Here is a 27,592-nt window from a genome sequence, read left to right as displayed (position 1 = left end):
CGCCTTCCTGATGGACCTTTCACAGCACATTTTGTTGTACATCCCTGGTGGACCCCTCCTTTTGGTGCCATGTGGATCAGTAAGCAATCCATTCAACCAGTGTTTATTGAGGCTGCCTGTGCTCAGTGCTGTACAAGCTACTGCAAACCACTGACCTCTATGCCCAAGGACCTCATATTTCTAGCTCTTGAAGCATTTTCATCTAGCCTTTCTATTTAATTCATACCATTATCCTGTGGATAATTGACAGCTATGGAGTCCTGGGCAAGTTAATTTCTATGAGGCTCAATTTCCTCATCTGTATAATAAGAACAATCAGTTATTCTTACCTCAGTGGGTTGATGTGAGGATTAAATAAAATTAAGTGAGTGATGTAGCTAATACACACAGAACACTCTCTGGCATTCTCTAAGAGCTCCTGACATGGAAGTCATCATCACCCTGTACCACCATCATAGGAGGACTAGATGCCGAAGGAATTCAGAGGCAGGAGTGATCAAGAAAGGCTCCATGGGAGAGATAGGGCTTGGGTTCAATGTTGATAGGTGTCCCAGGGCTAGGCAAGGAGGAGAAAAGAGAGGAAAATCTACCCTGTCGAGCTCAGTAGCATCACGGATGTGGAGATGCTATGAGCAGGCGCCCACAGGCCCTTTGCCATGTTTGAGGGCTCCTGGCTCACCTCTGTATCCTGATGCAGTGCTATCATTTGGCTGAACACTTTTCTTGTTCAGAAAAATGAAAGAACAAGTGGGAGTCAAAGGTATCTCCCAGAAAGCTTGCTTGCGCTTGCTCACTTTTGCTCTAAGCCCAGGATTCCAGGGAAAGATGATGAATCAAAGTCAGTCTAGACATTCCGAAGAATAAAGGAGCCAAGATGTGCTAGCAGCTTGTGATGCCATGTTCTGTGAAATCAGGAAAAAGAGGAGCCATTCATCTGGAAGCCTTTTTCCTATTTCCCTTCCCCTCATGTGGACTCAAGTCACAGGAGCACCAGTCAGCCTTGCATTGTCAGTACACAAGTGTTTGAATACATTCTATTTATATCTATTTGTAAAGAGAAGATGGTAAGAGACATCTCCTGGTTAGACTGTCCATGGGACCAGTTTCTGCACTGGCTTTCCAGCGCTACCTATGAATATTCTGTCCAGTCTTCATGCTTTGTATCCAGTTTTGCTCTTCTGGAATATCATTCCTCACCTCGTTTTTTAGACTAAGCTTTCATTCTTTTCTCCTATGACACTCCTTTGCCTGTTAAAATTCTTTCAATTCACGTAATCAACAAATATCTACCAAATCTAGCATAATTGTTGAAAGCTTGGGCTTGGTTTGGATCCTAGTGCTGATATTTAGTTTTATCAAGTTATGTGACTTAGGTGAGTTTCTTGGTCTCCCTGTTCTTCAGTTTCCTCTTCTGTAATTAACAAGAGAACCTATCTTTAAGGTTCTTGTGAGTTTTATATGAGATAATTGACGTAACTCATGAGAAAATTGCCTAGCATTGTATACCCCATACATGGTAACTATTATTAATTATTTTCATCGCTCTATCCCCAGAAACCCTGAATCTGGTTTCTGAGGAGGCAGTAATGAAAATAATAACTAATAACTTTTATGAGTGCACAACACCTGGCACACTGAAAGCATTCATGAAAATTAATTAAATATTATTAATAAATACACTTGAAAATGGATATACTACCATGGTGTGGATGTTTGACTTTGATAATAATTTCTATTACTTGATAGTTATTTGGCCAATTAGTCCTTAGCCATCTGTGTGTGTGTGTGTGTGTGTGTTGGTGTAACAGCATGTGTACATGAACTTGTTGGAGCACAGTAGAATAGTTTTGAGCAGTTACTACACGTGAAGTACTCTGCAAAGCACTATCTTATTTTCCTTAAAGTTTTTGTTCTAAAATGTCCAAACTTACAGAAAAGTTGAAAGTGTACCAAAATGAGCATCCATACACCTTTAACCTAAATTCTCCAAATGTTAACATTTACCACATTTGTATATTTGTGCTACCCTCATCTCTCTCTTTCCCTCTTCCTCTCTCTCTTTCTGTCTCCTCCCTCCTCCCTTTCTCTTAGTATAAAATGTTTTTTTTTCTCCCTGAACTATTTGAAAGTAAGTTGTGGACATACTCATATTTTAAACCTAAAGATTTTAGCTTGTATCTCCTAAGAACAACGATAGTATCCTATGTAGCCATAATATTAAAACCCAACTTAAGAAAATAAACATTGATTCTAATTATCCAATATCTAGTTCATCTTGTGCCTATGATATATTTTACAACAGTGTCTGTTTTTACTTTGCAGGATTCAAGTAGTGTCCACAAGTTGGTTGGATTGTCCTTTTAGTATCTTTTAACTAGAAAAGCCCCTTGCCCCAATCCATCATTTTCTGTTTGCTTTTCATGACATTAATTTTTTTGAAGAGTACAAGCCAGTTGTTAAGCAAAATGCTCCATATTTTGGATTTTTTCTGGTAATTTCTTTGTTAGAATACTTTGGCAAGAAAACCTCATGAGTGATGTCTGTCCTCCTTAGTGCATCGCATCAGGAGGCACATGGTGCCAGTTTGTCCCATTATTGGGGATGCTCAGCTCCCTCGCTTGGCTAAAGCAGTTCTGCCAGATCTCTGCATGATGAAGGTGATAGATCATCAGTAAGTTTTCTGTGGGGTTATACGAAGACACTGTGTGAATTATCCTGTTTCCTAACCTTTACTCTCAATCTGTTAATGATTCTGACCTATATAAGTTATACTGGAATTTATAAAATGCTGTTTTTCTATTTCTATAATTCTGTCTACATTTATAGCTGTCATTCTGCGTTCTTCTCTTCAGAAGAGCTTTTTATTTCTCACCCTGTCTCCACCTCTCTTTGTGTCACTACAAATTCATAAATTATTTCATTTTAAAATGTTATTGCTGTTGTCATCATATTTGATGTTCAGATTGTCCCAAATATAGCTAGTCATGGTCCATTTAATTCTGTTCCTATGTCTTTCGTATGTACTCCCATTAGAACAGCTCCTTGCTTTCCAGCACAAGACTTTCCAAGATGTTACCTTGAACTTGCCCTGCCTTGACTCAGACTCAGCTATTTTCCCAAAGAAGCCTAGTTCCTTTTTGTGGCAAATGATATTTGGAAATTAAGATCTAGGTATCGTTTGCTTATTGCTTCTAGGCCCTTTCAGTGGATAGAGCTAGAAAACGTATGTGTGTGTATGTGTCTGTGTGTTTAAACTATGAGTTCGTGTGGTTTCTCTAAGGCAAATCCAGCACCATTAGACATTTGCTCATCATTCTTTCTTCCATGTATCTCTCTCGTCTCTCACATTGAGAACTTGTCTTAGCAGCACCAATATATTTATTCATTTGTTCTATCCTACAATATACACAAAATATTTTCAGAATCACATCAGCAATAGCGCTACTAATAACAAAGTCTAAGATTTCTTTTAATTTTAATTTTTGTTCTTAGAGTATATCTGACCAAGGGTGCATAGCTCAATAGACTACTCTATTGAAAAGTTACTTGGATTAATATTTACTTATTTGTGGTTATTTTATCCATGTAATATACAGTTAGGCTTTTTTGTTTCTGTTTAATATTCCATTTTAGGGTTTACCTTTTTTCATCCTTTTGATTTAATTTTATGTTTTGACTATGTGAAACATTTGTATGTTACAAAAGTTAAAATATATAACATATACTATTTTTATATATATATATACGCACACAATGATTGACCAGAGATGTCTTTCTCTCACTCATAATGCCTTTCCCCGTTCTTACTCATCTCATCTAGATAACCATTTATATAAGTTTATCCTTCCTGGGTGTATTCCTATTTCTCCTTTATTCTTACACAAAATGTAGCATAGTCTTTTGCACCTTGAAACCTTGATTTTGTCACTTTACAATCTTCTGGAAATCATTCTAGATTAGTTCAGAGAGATCTTATGTGGTTTCTATTATGGCCGCATAGTATTTCACTGTGTCAATTAACTATACTGTATTCAATCAGATCAGACACCTATTAATGGATATTTTCGGGTGTTTTAGTATTCTGCTATTTGCAATAGATATCCTGGGCTGCACAGTAGAATTGCAAGAACGTATCTAAATAAACTTTCCTGTCATCTATCACTTTCCTGCTGATTTTAAGAGATGTCATTGAAACGAGTAAAAAAATATCTTGGTAATCTGTTGAATGTTTAGTTTCGTGGTAAGTGAATACCTACTGTGGGCCAGGAATTAGGCAGACAGGAATCATGAGACAGTCTTTTCCCTTGTAGTGCTTACGGTTTAGCGGGGGTATGAGTAAACAAGTTGTTGTAATAGTGCTCGAGCGAGATAAGCACAGGATGCTGGTGGAGTTAGAGAAGACCTTCCACGGGAGACGATGCTGGCACTCTGGAAACATCATTATATTGTGATGAACTCCAGAGCAGAGATATCAGCTGAAAGAAAGATGAATAATTTCACTCTCCTCTGCGTTTTCTTTTTGTCATTCACCTGCAGAACCAGAATACAAGATTCATTAAACAGAGTAAGTAGACACTCTCACATTTACAGGCGGCTTGTCTTCTTTTATGACCTGGTAAAAGGACATATTAATGCTGCCCTTGGGAATCTCTTCTTACGACCACCACAAGCCCTACGCAATCAGCTCACCATCTTATGGACTCCTCTGAGTTCGATTTTGGCTACTTTAGTTCTTCTAAACAAAGGAATGGGAAAACTACTGTTTATTCTGTACTTGTCGCCCAGGTACTGGGTTACATGGTCTTAGAGTTTATCTCATTTAATCTGCATGATAAAGTGTGAGGTAGAGATCATTTATCACTTGTATTTTGAGAAAGCAGAGGTTCAGAGAGGTTGAAGAGCATGTGCAGCATCACTCAGCTAGGAAGTGACAGATGGAGGAATTGAATTTAGGTCTGAGTGAGTGCCTAGCTTTTTCCTCAGTATGTACCAAAATCGTGCTCATCACAGAGATACCCCTAAAGACCTCACCACAACCTCCAACGCAGCCAAAGCCACATCCACCAGCCTCTCTGTCCTCTTCCCATCAGGGGATGGCTATGTGGAGGCTCCTTTCTCCTCTTCCCCTGCCCAGAATGCCCACAGGCTGAGATGCTCTGGCCCTCCCCTCTGCCCCACATTTACTGCTGCTGGGCTTCCAGTTTCCATGGGAACTTCTTTCCCAGAACCAGCTGTGAAGCCTTGAGCTGGGGATCCAGAGTGTCATTCAGCCTTGTACCGCTCATCCCATCGCCTTCTCAGTCCCTAACATAGTGTTCTGCACACACTAGATGTTTAATAAGTTTTCCTTGAATAAGCCAGGGAACAACAAAGTGTGATACAGTGTACATGGAGTCCTTTCAAAACCACCCCTACCCAAGACCATAAAACAGATTTCCCAGGTGTCTTTGATCATGCCACCTATTTTAAAGCAAGAAAAGAGAAAAATAACCCCCCAAAAGGGTACATAAAAAGTAAAGGCTCGAGAGAAGTAGGAGAATAAATCACAGTCAAGTATGTTGCCTGGGAGTCGTAAAGTGTGGCCCACGCAGGCAGGTGGAAGAGTGGTAATGGCTGGGAGCCGGCCTCCCGTGCCGCCCTGCTGAAGTGTCTGCGCTCTGGCTAATGCATCGTGCCCGGTGGCCACACCAGGAGCCATAAACCAGTAATGCTCCCTCCCCCAAACGGCAGAAGCCCAGACGCTAAAAGCTGCCTCATCTGCAGTGGTTTAGCAAGGCACGATGGATTTTCACGTAGGCAGCTGAGAGTTCCACAGGGAGGGAAAGCTGCTCCTGCGGGAATTCTGAAGCCTTTTAAAGTAGTTGAAAATCATCATTTTACACCATTTGTCTCCCTTCCCTTTAAAGGTTTAGGGGAAGGTGGCATTGACGCCCTCGGCTCAGGTTCCCATAATTGTTTCTAATAATGAGATGATCCCTTCTAAGACTCTCTGAATTGCTTCATCAGAATGGATTTCAGTTCAACTTTGATTAGAGTCAGGTACCCTGAGCCAGGCTCTGTGCTGAGTTCAACGTCACTGCCCAGTGGATTGTAGCCAGTTCACAGCTGAGGAGACTGAGGCTTGGAGGTTGTGTGTGTCTGCCATCTTCAGGAATCTAGTCAGTGGCACAGCTGACACTGGCAATCAGGACTCCTGACCTCAAAGCCCTTGCTTTCCTCCATAACATCTGCCTCCGTTAACCACAGAAGCCTTTCCAAGCTGACATTTACTCAGCAGTCATTGCCTGTTATTTAAATAGGGAGATAAAGTACAACCATATGAAAAATTAAATAACTATCAATGCAAAATGACAAGAGACGTCACTGGGCTGTACATGCAAAGATGGCAAGTGAGTAGTAGAGACAGTGCTTTGAGGATTACTTAAACTGTCTTTACCCTTGGCATAGAAAATTCACTGTCAACATAGATAACTGTACCAGAAGTGACCCCAGGGACCTTAATATAGACTTGCTTTATTACAATAGGAGTATAAGCGAATTGGCACACTTTTTGAAAGACTATAAGCAGCTCCCCACAGTGATTTAAGTTCAATTAAGCTGGGTATTGACAATCTGTAGACTTGCCTTCTTTCCAAGCATTGTGATAGAAAAATTGCAGTTTTTTCTGGCTCTGTAGAGAGACAGATATGTGTGGAGAATGAAGTCTTATTAATCAGAGTTATTTCTTGTCTCTCTTTTTTCACTTTCCTTTTGTTTGTTCTTTCTTCTGTGTGGTAATTTCCATGGTAACAGATGGAACAGCTTATAGCATCTGTAATTACTATTATTAATAATAATAGTGATCATCACAGTAATAATACCAATCACATAGAATGAGAGAAAAAATATGAAATAAAATTAAACTGTGGCTCTGTGTATAAACAATTTACAGTTTCTGAAATGAGAAAAAGAGGAACCAGGCAGATCCCCTAAAGACCCAGGACGAGGATTCATAAAGAGCTCTCCTGGGGTGACAACCTGGGAAAGATTTCATAAAAGAGATAATGATAAAGAATGTTCCAGAATATCCCACCATGACTACTCTGTCAGCACTTTGTGATATCTCTTTTTTTCCTTTTTGTTGATGTTGTTGTTGAGTGTGTATGTGTGCTGATCTTATAACCTGAAACTTTTACATTTGGACCATTATATAACACGCATAGACGAGCTGCTTTGCAAATGCTAGAACAGAAAACCTGGCAGAATACAAACGCTGGTGGGTTAACTAATATACTCACTTGACAAAGATTTCCTGCAGTCCCACAAGGTGCTCAATGCTAGTCTAGGCTCTTGTGGTCTAAGGATGAAAGACCTGTGTTGGCCTGTGCATTCTCAAGAAAAAGAGTGCACAGTCAACACTGGACAGGCTTCCCTAACACCACCCCAACCCTACCCCAGAAGATCTCTGGGCAGCTCCACTGACTCTTAATCTCAAGAGCATGTCTAACAGCATGAGACATTTGTCATTCTTGGGTACACAACTTTTTCCCCAGAAACATGGTACACTTTTGGAGGAGTTAGGCAGTATGCTATCCTCCTGCATGTGCACTCTGGTGGCTAGCAGAGCACAACTGGTCACATATTTCAACACAAGAATTAATGATACATTTTACACCCAGAGAGATCTCATAGTTTTATGGAGAGATAGACTTAAAAGCTAAATTCACAATACAATTTTGGAAGTCCTTTACTAGCCTACATAAGAACACATTGTTATGTCTGTGAAATGATATTTCGGAACTTCATCACACATTCTCTTTAATGACCTATGGCCTGTAACTCCTTTATGCTTAGAGATGGCGTAATAGTGCTGTGGGTCTGGGTAGTGAGATCATTCACACTCACACCAGTACATTGGGTTGAATGCTGCTTTTAAAAATCAAATATTTTATTTCTTGTTTTTTTTTTAATTTATTTTATTTTATTTTTTTTTTATTAATGTTATGATAGATTACAACCTTGTGAGATTTCAGTTGTACATTTTTGTTGGTCATGTTGTGGGTACACCACTTCCCCCTCTGTGCCCTCCCCCGACCCCCGCTTTTCCCTGGTAACCACCGATCAGATCTCCTTATCAGTATACTAATTTCCACCTATGAGTGGAGTCATATAGAGTTCGTCTTTCTCTGACTGGCTTATTTCGCTTAACATAATACCCTCGAGGTCCATCCATGTTGTTATGAATGGGCCAATTTTGTCTTTTTTTATGGCTGAGTAGTATTCCATTGTGTATATATACCACATCTTCTTTATCCAATCATCAGTTTCTGGGCATGTAGGCTGGTTCCACGTCTTGGCTATTGTAAATAATGCTGCGATGAACATAGGGGTGCAACGGACTCTTGAGATTTCTGATATCAGGTTCTTAGGATAGATACCCAGTAATGGGATGGCTGGGTCATAGGGTATTTCTATTTTTAACTTTTTGAGAAATCTCCATACTGTTTTCCATAGTGGCTGTACCAGTTTGCATTCCCACCAACAGTGTATGAGGGTTCCTTTTTCTCCACAACCTCTCCAACATTTGTCACTCTTGGTTTTGGATGTTTTTGCCAATCTAACGGGTGTAAGGTGATATCTTAGTGTAGTTTTGATTTGCATTTCCCTGATGATTAGCGATGATGAACATCTTTTCATGTGTCTATTGGCCATATTCATATCTTCTTTTGAGAAATGTCTGTTCATGTCCTGTGCCCATTTTTTGATCGGGTTGTTTGTTTTTTTGTTGTTAAGCAGTGTGAGTTCTTTGTATATTATGGCGATTAATCCTTTGTCGGATAAGTGGCTTGTAAATATTTTTTCCCAATTAGTGAGCTGTTTTTTTTGTTTCAATCCTGTTTTCCCTTGCCTTGAAGAAGCTCTTTAGTCTGATGAAGTCCCATTTGTTTATTCTTTCTATTGTTTCCCTCAACTGAGGAGTTACAGTGTCCGAAAAGATTCTTTTGAAACTGATGTCAAAGAGTGTACTGCCTATATTCTCTTCCAAAAGACTTATTGTCTCAGGCCTAATCTTTAGGTCTTTGATCCATTTTGAGTTTATTTTGGTGTGTGGTGAAAAAGACTGGTCAATTTTCAATCTTTTGCATGTGGCTGTCCAGTTTTCCCAGCACCATTTGTTGAAGAGACTTTCTTTTCTCCATTGCAGGCCCTCTGCTCCTTTGTCGAAGATTAGCTGTCCATAGTATTTCTTGGTTTTTTTGAGATATGATTGACATATTATGTTGTGTAAGTTTAAGTTGGGTGATGTATTGATTTATATATTTATACATTGCAATATGATTACCATGGTAGCATTAGCTAACACCTCTATCACATCACATATATATCTTTTTGTGTGTGTGTGGTAAGAACAATTAAGATCTAGTCTCTTAGCAATTTTGAAGTTTCTAATACAGTATTGCTGACTATAATCACTATGCTGTGGATTAGATCTCTAGAAGTTACTTAGCAGTTAGAAGTTTGTACCCTTCAAAAACCTCTCTCCATTTCCCCCACTGCTATAGTAATTAAAATAGTATGGTACTGACATAAAAATAGCCACATATCCCAATGTAACAGAATAGAGAGCTGAGCAATAACCCCCTACATATATGGTCAATTGATATTTGACGAGGGAGCCACGAACACTCAATGGGTAAAGGATAGACTGTTGGCAATGGTATTGGGAAAACTGGATAACCACATGCAGAAAAGTGATATTGGACCTCTGTCTTATACCACTCACAAAAATTAACTCTAAGTAAATTAAAGACTTCAACATAAGACATGATACCATAAACGTCTAGAAGAAAACATAGGGAAGAGCCTCTTTGACATTGGTCTTGGCAATGACTTTTTGGCTACAACACCAAAGACACAAGCAACAAAAGTAAAAATCAACAAATGGGACTACATCAAAGTAAAAAGCTTTTGCACAGCAAAATAATCAACAAAATGTAAAAGCAATCTACAGAGTGGGAGAAAATATTTGCAAACTATGTATCTGTTGAAAAAGTGAATGTCTTAAATATATAATAACTTTTACTTTAGCCAGCCCTGGGGGTCTAGTGGTTAAGATTCAGCCCTCTCACCACCTCAGCCCAGGTTCATTTCTTGGTCAGGAAATCATACCACCTGTCTGTCAGTTGTTATACTGTGGCAGCTTCACGTTGCTGTGATGCTGAAAGCTATGCCACCAGTATTTCAAATGCCAGCAGGGTCACCCATGGTGGACAGTTTTCAGCGGAGCTTTCAGACTAAGACAGACTAGGAAGAAGGACCTGGCCACCCACTTCTGAAAAATTGGCCATGAAAACCCTATGAATAGCACAGCAGCCTTGTCTGATAGAGCACCAGAAGGTGAGAGGATGGTGCAAAATGACTAGACAGAGTTCTGCTCTGCTGTCCACAGGGTCGCTAGGAGTCAGAATCCACTCGAGATCACTCACAACAAAACTGTTATTTTGGGATCCTTAGTGAAGTGAATAGATTCCTGCCACTTCAAAAATCTCCAAATGCAATCCTCTCTTAAGCAGAGAATTTGTCACAGTACCTCCATGCATGTATTCCTTTGAGCGAGTTAGAAAGATGGGGCTCTGTTTCTCATCATGGGAGTGAATGGTGGTATACAGTAGAAGAAATTATAGAGAATGAACTGGGTAGCAAAGGGAGGTATCAAGGGCAATGATTTTCCAGGGTTTTAGGTCCATGAGGACTAAACAAATTCTGTTGAAGAAATTTCAGGAAATGCAAGGGACACAAATAAATATAGAGACACATGAGGCTTTTCTAGAGTGAAAAGATAATTGAATAAGGGGGTAGTAATTTATTATCTGGAGTAGCAGCTCTATTACAAGAAAGGGCAGTCCATCCTGCTCTAACCTCATTTGCCGGATGCGCTGCCTGCCCCGGCTTTCTAAGGAATGAATCCCAGTCCTGACTCTAATGCTAGAGAAAAGTTCTAATGTAGAGATTCTTTATTCTTTTTCATGCCAGACAACCTGCTCTGTGTTCACACAAAACACGATGCTGAGTCATTATAAAGTTATCATGGATGAAAAGGTTGATACTAATATCCCCATTTTTCACTGAGGAAGATTCAGAGACTAACTTGCCCACAGTCTCACTACTGCCACATAGCAGAACACAGATGCCAATCAGATAGGCTTGTTTCTAAAGCCCAGCTGTCTTGTGGTGCCTTGGAGCCCTAGGTGCACCTCTAGAGACTAGAACCTAGAACATGTGTCCTGTGGTGGAGGGTCTGGGGCTGGAGAAAGGCAGCAGAGGGGGAAGTTTGGAGCCTGATGGATTTTATGATGCTTTTCTGCTCATAGCATTTAGATGATTTACCACTCAGTTCCTGCATGAAACTGGAGCTACCTGAGTTATAGGGAAAGCTCTGTAGGTTTCTTTGAGTGGGAGTTCAAATTCACAGAACTGCAGGAGGAGAGCATTTCCTGTTCTGGGTCTTTTGAAGCTGTTTTTTTCCCCCATGGATCTGTGGTGGGAGGGCCAGGCTCAGTGTGTCTCCCTTTTAGGTGTCTCGTGGGTCCTACTTGATGCTCTGGGCAAGAACCCTGTGAACACAAGCTACTTTGAGAACTACCAGAGGCCAGTTGCACTTCTCCTTCTCCTTGATGCTGTTGTTAATAATACAGTACTCCCCCCCCTTATTTGAGGGGATATGTTTCAAGACACACATTAGATACCTGAAACCACAGATAATACTGAACCTTATATATGCTATGTTTTTTCCTATACATACACATTTGGGGTGCGACAGCAAAACTAGCATGAATTTCTTTGTTTTTCTTCACAATTTTATAGATGAAAGATTCCTTCTTTCCATAGATCTTAGTGACCTCAGCATGTGATTTTTGTCTTTCCTTGTAAGTTGAAAACTTCCAGTTTTTCATGTAAAGGAAGCACATCACAGCTTCTCTTTGGCGTCTCCAAATTGCCTGCATCCCTACTCTTGTGCTTTTGGGCCATTATTAAGTAAAAGAAGCATTACTTGAGCACAAGCACTGCGATACCATGGCTGTGGATCTCATAACTGAGATGGCTGCTAAATGACTAATTGGCAGGTAGCATATCCAGCGTGGACAAAGGAATGATTCACATACCAGGCAGAACAAAGCAGGACATCGTGAGATTTCAGAATTGCATGCAATTTAAAACTTATGCATTGCTTATTTCTGGAATTTTCCATTTAATATTTTTGGATTGTGGTTGACTGAGAGTAACTAAAACTATGGAAAGCAAAACCACAGTTAAGGGAGACTCCTGTATCAGCATCTGATATCTGGAAGCTCCTTGAGATAGAGCTGATATATTACTTTATATAATAGGTACACACAGATTTCTATGAAATGCTCAGTAATTTGGTTAATAATAGACCTTCTCACACAAATCCCCTTACTTAATCTTTACAACCATCCTGCACAGTGGCATCATTGCTGCCTTTCAAATCTTACTCATGAGGAAACTGAACTTTAGAGAAGTAATGATTTGACCAAAGTTGCATAACCAGTAACTACTGAACTGGCAAACAAATCCAAATTTTCTGACTCCAGAGCCCAAATGGTGTCCACTAATCTCCACCTGCCCATTGACTAAATTGACCATTTTGACCATTTAGCTTCCTGGGTCCAGTTTTAGTTAAAGCATGTGTGGGTCCATGGACAGATGTACCCCATCTTCCTAAAGGACTGTTCGAAATACATCTTAGTTGCTTAAAAATGCTTCAGAGCAAACCTTCACTTAGCCTTTCCAGCTAAAACCACTTGTCTCCACCTTAGACCAGGCATCAGGAACATCAGCCCCCAAACTGATTCTAGTGCGTGGCATTGACCCCTGGCCTTTAATATTTTGTGAGGGTTTGGGGCTTAATCTGCTCTGCCACCCATGAAGCAGAAGTAAAATCCAATTACCTCCTTGTTTTTAGTCTTCGTGCTGCTGTCTCCGAGAAGAGGTATAATCAGAGAACAAAGGGCATCTTTGAAATGAAAGCCAGCTAAGAAGCTCTAGGTTTCAAGTAATCATCTGTGTTTGCAGCGAGGGTTTGTGATGTCTGTTAAGTGAATTGTGGGGAGCACTTTGGAGCTCTTAATTATTCCTCTGTATCTTCTGTATATTGCATATACCAAAAAGTGCCAATGGCTGAATTATTAAAACTTCAATTCACCCTCAGGGTCCAGAAGGCGAGGTTGGCAATATTAGCAGCTTTAAGATGAAGGATTGTCTCTCTGACACAGCTTCCTTTTCCATCTTGCCAAAAATAGAATATGCTCTTTGCAAAATGGGTCAATGAATAAGCAAATCAATTAGTGAATGTAGGAACAATCAGATGAATGGATATATGGATATGAAAAGCTGTTTACAATCAGAGGGAAATACAAATTCACATGATTTAAGGGTGCTATATGGACCACTTTTGAAATCAGACAGATTGAACACATTGAGACTAGGGACCAGTTTACTTTCTCTCCCTGAGCCTTTATATGTCTATATATCTATATCTATATCTGTATCTATATCTAGATTCATGTCTACCATGGTGGATTCTTATGAATACTGGAGATAATGTATGTAAAATGTCCTAGTATGAACATAGCATCTATAATTTAGATTAGACATCATTTTCCTTCTCTTCTTCTAAGCACCATGGGCTGTTTCTAAGCACCATGACTGTTTTAAAACTGTCAGTCTTTATTTCTGCCTCTACAGTATTGCATTATTGAACAATTACTTTTCTTTGGGTTATTTTATCAGTTTTTGTCTATATGAGCATCAACATTTTTAGAGTTTTGGGTTAACTATTTATGTAACATTATTATTTTTACCCATATGAATCACTTTCTATTTTTGCTAGCAAAGTCAAAATCCAATAACCTTCATTCTTATTTGTTTTCTAGACTTTATAGAAGATACAATTCTGCCTCAATTAAATATTGGAGACTTGGGTTATCAGTGGGCTGTTTTAGGAAACAGTCTTAAGATGAATCAGAATATTGAGCAAAGTTTAATTTTATGCTGAAAGAAATATTTCCTTTTTTAGAGTTGGAAAATACTCTAGAGATAATTGAAACAAACTCTCTTTCTCTTCCTTTTCATATATTAAAACTGAAGTGCAGGGCAATGAAGTTACTTATTCCAAGTCATATACAGAGTTAGCGTAGAGAAAGTGTTAAAACTGGGAGTCCTGGTTGCCAGTTCTTTTCTGGTTCAGTTAAATCATACCAACAGCCATGCTTCCTAATAGTACTAATTAATAATAATGGTTACTTCCAGTATATCTGCTCATCATTACTGTCTAATAGAAATGCCTTGGGTTGTTTCTTTACTTCCTAGATCTTCGTTTCCTCATTTGTAAAACTAAGAGGGTGAGGGAAGAAGGAAACCATGTGATGTCTATGCTAGATTCTTTTCCAGCTCTCAGAATTTATGAAGAGTAATGATGTTATTATGTGGGCAAGATTCTCAGAGACAAAAGCTTTTCAATTCTTCCTATTTCCTCTTTTGCTTTATTTGTGACTATGTTCAGAATTAAATTCTATCTCCAATTGCAGTAAATATTTTAGTCTAGGTTATTATTACAGAATGTCTAATACATATGTCCCAGATAGTGCTTTGCAACTTTATATTTTTGGTTGCTATTCCATATTAACAGTCCTACTGGTATTGCTGTCTTTTTTTTTTTTTTCCACTGACGATAAAACTGAGCCCCAGAAAAGAGAAGTGACTTGTCCAAGCTTGTTGTTGGCAGAAATAGGTTTCAAATATGAGTCTCTGAAGCTCTACAACTCAAATTCCTCTCCTTTTTTCTCACCTTTCATTCTTACCAGTAGTAGGTAAAACCTACCCTGATTTAAAGGTCTTCATCTCCGTGGGTTCTTTTATTCTAAATGTCTTAAAATACTTTTGGCAAATAAAGGTAACGGAGAATAAATAATAAAAAACTGCAATGAAATGCCTTACATGTACAGTGTGCATTGCACTATCTCATTCTTGTTAATGATGTATATTTTACAGACACTTTCTGTGTATCAGTCTTATTTGCAATGTGGTATTTATGGTTCTCTGAGACAATTATTTACACTAGTGTTTTCTCTTTCTAAGAAGTGTGTGTCAGTAGCTGGAAGTATGGATTTTGGAGTCAAACATCCTGGGTTCCAATTCTTAGTCACTAACTAACTGCATACCCTTGAGTAAGCAGCCTAATTCTCCTCATTCACTTTTCCCTCATTTCTGACATGGCAGTATTGACTCCCTTCTGATATAGGTAATATCAGTTTAAAATGAGAAATGCTTAGCATAAAGCCTGTGGAGTAAAGGTTCCACACATTTAGCTCTTAAGATCATTAACCCTCATCTAACTCTGGGTGGAGCTTTATGAGAAACAAAAATTCTCTGGTCAAATTCTTTGCATGAGTAGAGCAATCAGCTGGCAATAAATGGTTGCATGTTGAGCCACCCATCACACTGGTTGCACGATCTGATTTTCCTTTATTTTCAGCTTTGTTGTGGTATATAAGTATGATCCTCCTTTGATCTTCCTTCTAACGTCTCCTTCCTTGGGTTGTGTTGTTTGGGCAGAGGACAAGATCTGGACCTCAGTGCAGCACAACAACACAGAGCTGACGCACGTGCGGGGCACGGACCCTGAAAATCCCTACACCATGACCTTGGACTATGGTAGCAGCATGGAGCAGCTGGAGGCTGTGATTGATGGCTCGGAGCACTGTGAGCAGGAGGTGGCCTACCACTGCAGGAAGTCCCGCCTGCTCAACACGCCAGGTAAGGCTCACCCCTGCCCCTCTGCATGGGCCACACAGGGTGACCACAGTGACAAATGGTCCCTGCAAACCCAGAATATTGAGGAGAGGGGTGTTTGTCAACAAGGGGGCTTAGTGTTCATAGTGTTCATAGTGTTCACTGTGCCATGGAGAGAAATGCTGCTAGAAGAGCACTTGTGTTGCACACGTTCTGGCTCTGATACCCAGGGTTTGACCTACAGGGAGTCTGTAGCCTCTCGAGATTTTCCCCTCGTCTTCAAAAATGGAATGATGGCAATACCCATCCTGCCACAGTTGTGAGAATGAGAAGTTTTTTGAGAGCAATGGCACTTGTAAGAGCACTTGAGCTAGATATAGAAAGTGCAGAGGTGGGAAATGAGACTTTTGGCAGAGGGAATAGCATTTGAGAAAGCACAAAGGATCTTGGCAGATTCGCCAAAGAGCATTGAGTCATGTCTGAGGTAAAAGGTGCATAGGGAAACATCATTAGACAAGGAGGCCAGCAGGGCAGTCAGGCATCGTCCTGTACCAATGTTACCTGAGCAGTGCAGGCCTTAATGGAAATGACTCTTTTTTTTAAAATAAAGTTTACTTTTAGAAAACAATTGGATTAATGCTATTTATTTATTTTTTCCTATGGTTATTTTTTAGAGTGAACGGTTGATTTGGTTATTAACATACTTGCATAAAAAAATTCTAAGATTGCTTACCAAAACCCAAAAGAGATTTTGCAAGATGTCAGGAGGGCTTTATCAACCTTTATGCGTGCCTTGCAAGTCAGTCATTTTTGTGAATATCAGTTCATTTGTTTCATGGCAGGAAAAAAAAAGGCTGAGTACCACAGGGATGTGGAACATCCAAGAAAAGCTCTCAGAATCTTTAGCCTCAAGAAACTTACAATCCAGTGCTGGGAAGTTAGGAATTTTGAAAGGCTCAAGAACGTTAGACAAGGAAATGTCAACAAAGGAGGAGTGATAGGAGCCTGACTAAATGTAACACACCGCCTCACTGATCTAGAATCTTTAGGGAAGACATCGTTCCACATAAGTGAATTTTCCAGATAGCCATCACTTATCCCTTTAAGCACCAAAGATCTTTTCAAAATTTTTTTAACTATTTGCAATGAAAATCTTTCTCAAATGGATTATATGCTTCCTTGACTTCTTAAACAGAGAATTCTGAACATAAAATGTAACCTTTTCTTGATGACTCAGGATCATCATTGTGAAAATCAATTATTGTACTCTCCTTGGAGTCAGCCATGCTTGCAGGGCTGATTAGATCTGAGGCATGCTTGGTGTCCCTTTTCCCAGCATCCTCAGATGGTGCTGCAATAGGAGATCCAGGGTTGATATTTGTTTGTGTTTCTTTCCTCTGGCTGTCAAGCCTGCATGCACGTGTCACTTTCAGTGCTGCTCACAGAGTGCCTGTTTCTGAAAACCATCCTACTCTCTTCTCTTTGTGTTGCTTCTAGTTTTCTAAGGATTGGGTTTGGTGGAATTTTAGGAATAATGGGAGTACGTTCATTCTGACTCTGGGATTTTTCTTTAGTATTTGCATTCTGTGATATCCATTTGGCTATAGCATTGCCTTTGTACATACTTTTTTCCAAGCTCAACTGTCTTTAATTCCTTGAGCATATTCAAGTGAGAAGCACATGGATTTGGGAACAGGCCATATTGAGAGTGACATCTTGACTCTACTCCTTACTAGTAACGTGACCTTGTGCAAGTTGCTAAATTTCCACAGCCTGAAAAATCTAGATGAAAATCCTGAGCTAATAAGGCTGATATGAGGACTGAAGGAAACAAGCAGTCTGCACTGTTCCTTGTTCCAGGCCTGGTACATAACAAGTTTCCAATAAGCAGTAGTGTCGTATTTCTTTCCTTGCTCATAGCTTCCATCCCAGCAGGGAAGGTCCAAAATTTGTACTGTAATGGAAGCTCAAAGGAACATTTTATTTCTGTTTCAACAGTGTAAATAGAATAGTTATAACTCATGCATCCAGATAATCTCACCACCCAGAAAAAACCAATGTTGCATTTAAGTGTGTATCCTTCCAGATGTTTTCCCTTGGGCATATTCACAGAAACACAGTGAGAACATACTATCTGAATGTTGGGGTTTGAGGGTACTCATGTATTTTCTTTTTCCCCATGAGTTCTGAGTGAAATGCAGTAGATAGAGGAGGACAATGGGCATGTACATATAATATCTACTTTCTTCTTGTGATGTGGCTTGGAGAACACAGCATGGACCAGAGACCAAGGAGAACTATGTGCCCCTCAGCATCCACCTGCAGACCAGGCACTGCTAGTGGGTTTGTGGGACTGTAGACAGACAGCCCGATAGAGATGTGACCCCAGCCTCACACTCCTCAGTGCAGGGACAGAGCCCCCTGGACCCAAGCTCAGGTGTGCTCACCTCACGCAAGTCGGGGTGGAGACGTGAAAGTGCACCATTGTAGGCACATGAATCTGAGAGCCAGCACCAAGGGCACTGTCTTAGTTGGCGTTCCTATAACAAAATAGCACACTAGCTGGCTTATAAAAAGCTGAATGTTATTTCTCACAGCTCTGGAGAAGTCCATGACTGGGGTGCCAGCATGGCCAGATTCTGGTCAGGGCTTCTTCAGGGTCGCAGACAGCTCACTTTTCCTCCCATCCTCACATGGCTAGTGGAAAGAGAGTGAGAGAACCCTTACTAGTCCCATTCATGAGGGCTCCACCTTCATGACCTAATCACCTTCCAAAGGGCCCACTTCCTGATACCACCACTTTGGGAGTTAGGATTTCAACAGGAATTTGGGAAAGACATAAACATTGAGTTCATAATAGGCACACACCTGAAGGGATGTTCTCCTAATCTCCCTAATTATTAAGTCCTCCTCTTCCCCACAGGGAAGGCCAGGGACAGAAGGGGAGAGCATGGTCCTCTTCTACCTGCCAGTCTGGAAGAGCTGGGCAAGTTTCTCCCTTATTTTCGGAAGCTGGGGCCCACCTGTGATACTGTTTTACTACCTATATTTGTCACACGTACACAATATACAAATATCTTTCCATATCAATAAATATGACTTTATACCATAAAGTTTATTAACAACAGTCTTCCGTTATGTGGATGTACCACAGGAAAACACACAAAATTAGCAATTCTCCTATATAAGACATTTAGATTGTTCTCAATTTTTCACTATTACAAATGCAAGAACATTTTAGCACATAGATCTTTGAGAACAAAACTGTTTATATCCTTAAGATAAACTTCCTGAGGTGCCATTGCCAGGGCAAAGAGTGTGCATATTTTTAAGGCTTTTACCATATTGACTTCTACAGTGTATCAAGGTTTTACCAATTTATACTCTCAACACCACTGTGGGATTGAGTGCCCATCACTTCCCAGCACTAGGCATTGCTATCTTATTTCAACTTTGGCAATTGGATAAATGCAGAGAGGAGTCAAAAACAATTAAAGATATTTTTTGTTAATTAATAAAAAGTCTATAGGCTGATTCCCATAGCTTATTGGACGGAGATACTACTGGTAGCCAGGGTTAGTAGAAGCTATACAATATTATAAATTGTGGCTATAGTGGACTCAAACCAATAAGAAGAGAATGTGGAGGATGCCTTCTTGCTATAGATTCTCCTCGGTGCTTAATACAATAGATAATAAAGGGAGGAAACAAAAGAAGGCAAGATGAGAGAAAAATAAAGAACTGTTCAAATGGCTACCAATGACTCAGCGTTTCTTATGTTTGAGGATATGTGTGGGATGCTGTATGAGCCTTGTCTCTAATGCAAACAGATCTGCACAGGCAGGGTTACTATCTCCATCTGGCATTTCAGGAAACAGAACCTCAGAGAAAGTAAGATCGTTGCTTAATGCCACACAGCTGGGCAGGGGCAGATCTAGTTCTTGCATCCAGCTTTGCCTGAGGTCAAAGCAAGGATGCTGTTTCTGAGGCGCTATGAAAACCCCAAAGAGCCCAAACTTATAAGGAAATGGAGTAGTCAGGGAAAACATGAGTTGATATGATTTTCCTTATTTTTAAGAAAATGTGGACGAAGAGATAGAAGAGCAGCCAAAGTCACCCCTACTAACGCCATGTGGTTGTCAAGGTAGCTTGAATTGGGCAAATACCTGGCAGCTTCAAAGAGTTTGCAGCATCCTTGCCTAGATGCAGCAGCTTCCATGGCTCATGCACTCCTTCCCAGGGTGATCCTGTGGATCCCTACAATGGCATTGATGCGGGGTCGGTGAGCCGAGGAGTCGAAAGAAAGATTTCTTAGACTCTCAAGATCTGGCAGTAGTGCTCTTTTATTTAGAGAATAGTGTGGAATAGCATGGGGACAGGACCCATGGGCAGTCAGAGCTTCAGCTGCCGCCACTTCTGCTGCCCCCACTGGCATGGGGACAGGGCCCATGGGCAGGCAGAGCAGCTGCTTCTGCCCCCGCTGGCATGGGGACAGGACCCATGGGCAGGCAGAGCTGGTGCGTGGGGACAGGACCCACGGGCAGTCAGAGCTCCTGCTGCTGCCCCCGCTGGCATGGGGACAAGACCCATGGGCAGGCAGAGCTGGTGCGTGGGGACAAGACCCACGGGCAGTCAGAGCTCCTGCTGCTGCCCTGAGTTGAGGGTTAGGGCTAATTTTATAAGGCATGGGTACGTGACTTATTTTTACTGGAGAAAAGAAAAGATGATGTAAAAAGTCATTAAATGATTTCAGTGCAGATGGGGTCTGGTTATTGTGCGGTCATATAACTTTAGATACAAATCTGGCCATATAGATCGGCATGCAGGTGAGGATGCCCCGGGCTTCTCTCCCTGGGGCAGTCCTAATTCATACCATAAAAAAGTCCACTGGGTCATATAGTTTGGCATGTAGGCCAGGTCACCTTGGGCTTCTCTAGCTGGGGCAGCCTTATTCCACATCATAAACCCCCCCTGAACCCATTTGGCCCCGAAATCTTTTGGGGATATGGACTACGGTCAGTCTTCTGTAACTACTTCCGGCTGTACAATGTCGTAGAGCTGTCCCTAAATGGGGCCATAGGTATAGGTAGGAGGTTCAGTGGACCGGAAGACTGCACCTGTGGAGTCCAAGGCTGACAAGGCATCCAGAGCCTCTGGGGACGAGAGAATCATTTGACGAGTGGTGGTCCAGGAGGTGAAACTTTGTTGACATGCGGAAGACAAACAACGAAACAGACAACAAATTATAATAAGAAATACAAGCAGTATGATTAACCCAATGAATAAGGTTTTGATAGCAGTCCAGAAACCTGGACCTGACCAGGAGTTCAACCAGTCATTTAGAGATAGGGGAGGGTCAGACATGGACTTAATTTGGTGGCTCATATCAGACAGGAAGCCGGAGATATTTTGATGGTAGTCAGGAATATAGACACAACATTCCGTTTTTATAATGGCACGAGTGCTCCCCTGTGCTGCTGTCAAGACATCCAGTGCCATTCGGTTTTGGAGGACTGCCTTACGCATTTGGGACACTTCTAAATCAAGCAGCAAAAGGCTATGTTGTGTATCATTTTAATGCTTTCATAGTAAACTTGTTTAGAGCTTCCATGGGCCAGATGACACTTTCGATTCCTAACTGGGGAAGGAAAATTGAGGAAAGATGGTCATACCAGTGGAAGACAGAGCGGGTCCAGCGCTGTTGCAGGTTGGGTAGGTTAGCAGGGGGAGATATACTAAATGTAGTTCTACCCTGCATCCAGACAAAGCCTAGAGTGCATCATCCAATCCATCCAGGTGGCAGCCAAGGCCATAAGTTGGAGCCACATAGCCACTGAGTGCCATTAGGGGCTAACCAACACGTGCTGGGCCATCTATCCCAGTCAGTCTCAAACCAATCAGTATTTTTTAAGGTTATGATATGAGAACACATATGACGGAATTTTCCCATAGGTCGGGTGCTATTAGGCCATGTATCACAGGTGTGATTGGTTTGTTCCCAACATAGAGTGGACTTTTACTGAGTTGATCACTAGCAGGAGTGAGCCAAATATATTCGTCCCAAATTTGATATAGTCCATCCTGTGTCTATCAATAAATTGGGGACTTTACCTTTGGAACTTGTCGTTTATGATCCACCTGTGACAAGGCAAATCTAGTTAGTATTTGGGCAGTAGTGTTGAAGGAAAACGTTTGATTGTGGCCAGGGAACTCCCAGGTGTCAGAGACAGATGGCCACAAGGAGACAGTATGATTAGTAATAGATGAATCTTGTGGAAGAAAAGAGCTAGAATCTAATATCCATGAATGTGTACTATTATACCTTCTACTGAAACATAATTTTTTTCTCTCTAGAATCACCCTCATTTTTATAAAAGATAGCCAAATTAAGATTAACTGGTCTGCCAATTATTTACATAAGTGCAGCAAGAATACCAACTGATTATACAGGCTTTTTAAAATCTGCTTTGCTGGAATTTTTTTTTTTTTAATGAGGAATCTCAGATTGAACTGTAAAGACCTCTTGAGGCCAGAAAAGCCAAGCCAAGGACTTGCCATCAGATTTTGCCTGCAGTACCTCCAGATTTGGGTGGACTCCTCTCTTCTCAAGGTCCCCCAAAACATTTTGAGGTTCCTTGCACCTGCCAGACAAGCAAGCTTCCTTACTTACCGGGTAAGATTGCCAGAATCTCTGTAAACAAGGTACCAGGCCCATATTTACAAGTGGCTTTAGTTCCAGAAAGTCCAATCTTTGTTCCTGAAAAGCTGTGTTGTCATATCTGAGCCTGTATATTTCTCTCAAATATGACATTCCAGTCAAAGCCTTGGTAAGATAACCAATGTGTCCTGTTATAAGGAGAACAGATTCTTATTGAACTTATGCAAATATTGCCATGAAATAACCGTACTCACAAAGAGTTTCCAAATTCTGGAGGGATCAGGTCGGGAGAAAAAGACAAATATTTCAGTTTTGCTCATAAAGATGTATTTCACTAAATTGCTGTAAGTCATAGTTAGCATAAGAGAAAAGAAAGAAAGATTTCCTTAAACATGAGAAAACAAAACAAAACATCAAAACTCAGCAATATTTAAAACAGAAGTCATAAAAAATTGTAATCATCCTCATCAGTTCACACAGTCCTGTATAATCAGTTCTTGAGCTTAATCTTCTGTTAGCAGATCTATGAGCTCAGTTTCTGTTAGAATTCTGTAATTTCTTACCCAGTTCAGTTTTACAATCTGAAAGTTTATCAGAAACCTGTAGTTTAGAATCTTGTGTCATAATCCTTTCCAGGAATTTCTCTGAAGATGAAACATATTTGCAAAAGCGAAAAGCATCAGTAAAACAGCAACTATCTGTAAATGGACAAAAGACTCAAAAGGGCAATTGACAAAGAAACTTGGCTACTTCTGCGAAGACCAGCACTCCAAGATAACAATTGGAATTATGACTGACAACCAGGACAGATCAGAATTTTAGGAGTGTTATATAATTTTAAGACGCCTATATTAATAGCATTTACCAACATAATAACACCTGAGAAAGTTTATCATCACTTATTTGACAGTGCTTCCCATGTAATTTAGTATTTCCAAAAGAAACCCTTTTATTCAGGACTTGAATATTTTTGACGAGAAGCTTGTCAAAAATATCAAAAGACTTTAGACACTTGTTCAAACAACACTCGCTGTGAAATAATGCTCAGGTATCTATAACAGAAACAACCAGAAATCTTAAGAGTGACCTCAGTCATTATTTTAACAAAACAGATTTGTCTTTTAGGTAGAGTTAGAGCAGGCCAAAAGTTCAAGAAAATTATCCTTTGAGAGAAAACCAAATTTTAATTTCTGTACCAGCTTATTTTTAACATTAAAATTTATTCACTTAATTGGATTTACTTTAATCTTAGTCTACTTGACCAGGCATAAAACTCCTTTCAGAATTTCTCCTTCACAAACCTTCTACAACTTTCTTTTTGCCTTCAGAATTTGTCCCAAAGTCTGTCTTTTTTCCTTTCTAGTACTTTTAGGACAAACTTATCTTTTCTTAACCCATCAAACAAAAATACTTCCATTCTTTATACCCTCTTTACTGAAAACATACATTTTAACTTTCCTTGAATACAGAGCTGTTTTCCTTATTAATTTCCAGTAGCTTTAATTATATAGGTTAATAAGAACTTTTAACCCTTAACAGACCATAGTAAACACTAAAAAGGTAAGCAATTACGAATTGTCTTTTATACCAGCATTCTAAACACTTCATAATTTCTAGAAACACGCTGCTTTACAATATCAGACCCAAAGACTTTTAGCCTCTCTGCAATAAGAAGCCAAAAGTAGATAACTTAGATAAGTTTAGCTGTAATGCTTGTGTGCTATCCAATCCAAAAATGACCCAGATGCTCAGATTTTTATCATTTAACTTAACTTGGCAAAACTCAAGATTGTTATCAAAACAATTTGGAAGCTGTTTTTTTTTTTTTCCAAGTATACAGACCATAAAACAGTTATTGTACCCACAAAAACTTCATGAGACATTAGACAAAACTGGTCATCATTTAAAGCTGTTATTTTGCTGACGAATTTAACAGACAACGTGAACTTATTTGACTAGTAAACCCAGGCTGCATGCCTGCATCATATGCAAATACTGACAACTCTGACAAGAAGACTATTTTCAATCAAACCAACAAACTTAAACAAGCTTTCATTTACCAAAAGTTAATTCACATCAAGTTAACTTGAAAGACATTGGATTAATTTCTACTACATTTAGAATTTATGTAAGCGCTTACTTGAAGCCAATTAAACAGAGCTCTTAATTTTGGTAACACCATCCGGAGGTAAAATATCACACATATAACGTACACATAGACACACGTACACAGAGACTGCACAGCTATTGTTACAGCTATTGTTTTTTTACCAATATTTGTGGAGAAGATACTCAAGATGCTAGATTTTTGGCAAGGGCACGCTTATGGCTGTTTTTCCTCTGCCCTCCTCTTTCTTTCTTTCTTTTTTTTTTTCTTCAGTCTTAGGAATTAGTGATGGGCTAGATAGTAGTTCCTGGAGAGGAGAGATGATAATTCTTTTCGAGATAAAGGAACTAGGTGGAATCTGAATTGCCTCTAGAGCTGTATTTCCAGTCTTGCAAGGATTTTCTAAGAACAGTTGCTCTCGATTTCCCAGAAACTGGATTGTAACTCAGATTACATTCCAGGTTGATCTACCTGTCCAACTGCATCACAAAGGCACAGAGAAACCCCTCAAATTTTCTCCCAGATGGAGTTAGAACGCATCCACATGGTGGGTCTCTGGGGATGCTTAGGAGCCTTCCCCGTGGCGGTAAAGCCAGTGTCTGACTGACAGCAGCTGGAGAAAGGGTGCAGAGGCCGATTGCGGGTGTGCAGAGGCCGATTGCGGGTGTTGACATAGTTATAAGATTTAGTCAAGTCCCGCTCAGCCTGGGCACTTTGTCTCTGAGCCAGCAAAGTTGAGGTAGGGAAGCAGGGGGCAAAGGCCTGGAACTGGCTGGAGTCTGGGGCTCCCAGAGCCAGGTTTGAGAGTTAAATCCCTGGCAAAAGGCTTATTTTTCCAATTTTACAGAAGGTCAAGGTTCTGCTCAGGTCTAGCCTGAACTTAACCTCGACTTGGTGACAACAGAAGAGATGATGAGCAAAACAGACAAAGAAAGGAAAAGAAGAGATCAGACCTCACCCTCATGGCCTCTTCCAGAGGGTTATCAAGATAAGAGTCACACAACAGTTCCTGTACTGGGGCACACTACGCTAGCACGACAGTTCACAGAATAAATCACAGGTCTCCTACCCTCATAACCGACTCAGTAGGTGACTAAAATACTCAATGAGTCGACTGTCAAGAGAGGGCACCCCCACTTAGGGTTGCTGGGGTGATCAGGCCCAGAAACCCAAAGTTGGGGCTCCCAGGGGTGGAGCCTTTTACTCTTTAAAGATTTCTTTGTTTCCCAGTCGCAAAGCTCAAAAGGAGATGAAAATGGCTATTGTAACTCCAAGAGAGACAAAAGAAACGGGTCCATTACCATGAAAAAATCCCCCCTGAACCTAGGGCAGCGTCCTACCCATTGTTCCTACTGTGGGGTTCCTATAGCAAGGGGTGATGGGGGCGTCCCCCAGCATTGCATCCCTTGTATACCTTCCCTGTTATGCCTGGCAGTAACAGGTGCCTGGTGCCTATTCTGCCTGACAGCATAGGCCTGGTGAATGGTCCCCGAGAGAAAAGGAGAAAGAAAAGGGGCCATTACCTTGAAAATCCCCCCATTGGGGTTCCTGTAGCAAGGGATGATGGGGGCATCCCTTGAACATCTTCCCTATTCTGCCTGGCAGGAATAGGTGCCTGGTGAATGGTCCCAGAGAAAGGGAGCCATTACCTTGAAAATCCCCCCAATGGAGTTCCTGTAGCAAGGGATGATGGGGGCATCCCTTGAACATCTTCCCTATTCTGCCTGACAGTAATAGGTGCCTGGCGAATGGTCCCCAGGATAAAAGGAGAAAGAAAAGGAGCCATCACCTTGAACATCCCCCCATTGGTGTTCCTGTAGCAAGGGATGATGGGGGCATCCCTTGAACATCTTCCCTATTCTGCCTGGCAGGAATAGGTGCCTGGTGAATGGTCCCAGAGAAAGGGAGCCATTACCTTGAAAATCCCCCCATTGGGGTTCCTGTAGCAAGGGATGATGGGGGCATCCCTTGAACATCTTCCCTATTATGCCTGACAGTAATAGGTGCCTGGTGAATGGTCCCAGAGAGAAAAGGAGCCATTACCTTGAAAATCCCCCCAGTGGGGTTCCTGTAGCAAGGGATGATGGGGGCATCCCTTGAACATCTTCCCTATTCTGCCTGACAGTAATAGGTGCCTGGCGAATGGTCCCCAGGATAAAAGGACAAAGACAGTGAGAAAGAGAAAGACAGTGAGGAATTTTCCGCCAGTCTGGGGGACATTCTACCCAATTGCATCCTGGAGCCATTCTCCCAAGAAGGGGTTCCCATACTCCACCAAAGGTTAGAGTTTGGTACTTTCCTTGAACTGGAGTCCCGAGTGGGACTTTCCTCACAGGTCAGAGCGTGGTCAGGTGCCAGAGGGAGGGATCCCAATCCAGCCTTAGGAAAAGAAACCTTCCACGGGAGTCTTGGAGATTGGCGGCCGTCCTAATGACTTAAGTGGCCGACCCGCGCCCACATAAAATTTGTCTATTAGAGATAGAGTCAGAAAGGAATGGATTAATTCATTCTCCATCACCCTGAGGCTTAAGGTACTGATTCTCTTCAAGCTGAATGCCACAATTTGCCCCATAGAGTAGCCATGGGCAGCAAACGTGGATTCATACAGCTGTCCGAGAAAGTTCCCGATGGAGCAGTGAATCTAGATCCATCCTTGAAAAAGAGCAGGAAGGAATGGATTAATTCATTTTCCATCACCCTCAGCCTTAAGGTACTGATTCTCTTCAGGCTGAATGCCACAATTTGCCCCATAGAGTAGCCATGGGCAGCAAACGTGGATTCATACAGCCATCCAAGAAAGTTCCCGATGGAGAAGTGAATTTAGATCCATCCTTGAAAAAGAGAAAGGCACAAGGAAGAAAAGGGCACTTACCAGAACTCGAGCTCACAAGCCGATGAAGCAATTCCCCGTACGGGCCACCAGAAATGATGTGGGGTCGGTGAGCCAAGGAGTCGAAAGAAAGATTTCTTAGACTCTCAAGATCTGGCAGTAGTGCTCTTTTATTTAGAGAATAGTGTGGAATAGCATGGGGACA

At 40.9% G+C, this 27,592-nt stretch overlaps 1 protein-coding gene across 2 annotated transcripts in view; it reads left to right on the top strand.

Annotated features, from left to right (window-relative positions):
- The window catches only part of CNTNAP5 (contactin associated protein family member 5), a 769,999-nt gene that overhangs the window by 500,763 nt on the left and 241,644 nt on the right, over positions 1–27,592 (top strand). For both annotated transcript variants that reach the window (XM_070581024.1, XM_070581025.1), the window contains exon 13: positions 15,616–15,816. In XM_070581024.1, the coding sequence (XP_070437125.1) occupies positions 15,616–15,816 (201 nt within the window). The remainder of the gene's footprint in view (positions 1–15,615; positions 15,817–27,592) is intronic.

Source organism: Equus przewalskii, chromosome 17 (assembly GCF_037783145.1).
Source record: "Equus przewalskii isolate Varuska chromosome 17, EquPr2, whole genome shotgun sequence".
In the NCBI taxonomy this organism is placed as follows: Eukaryota; Metazoa; Chordata; class Mammalia; order Perissodactyla; family Equidae; genus Equus; species Equus przewalskii.
The sequence above is the reverse complement of the archived record's forward strand: the minus strand, read 5'-3'. Positions and strand labels throughout refer to the sequence as shown.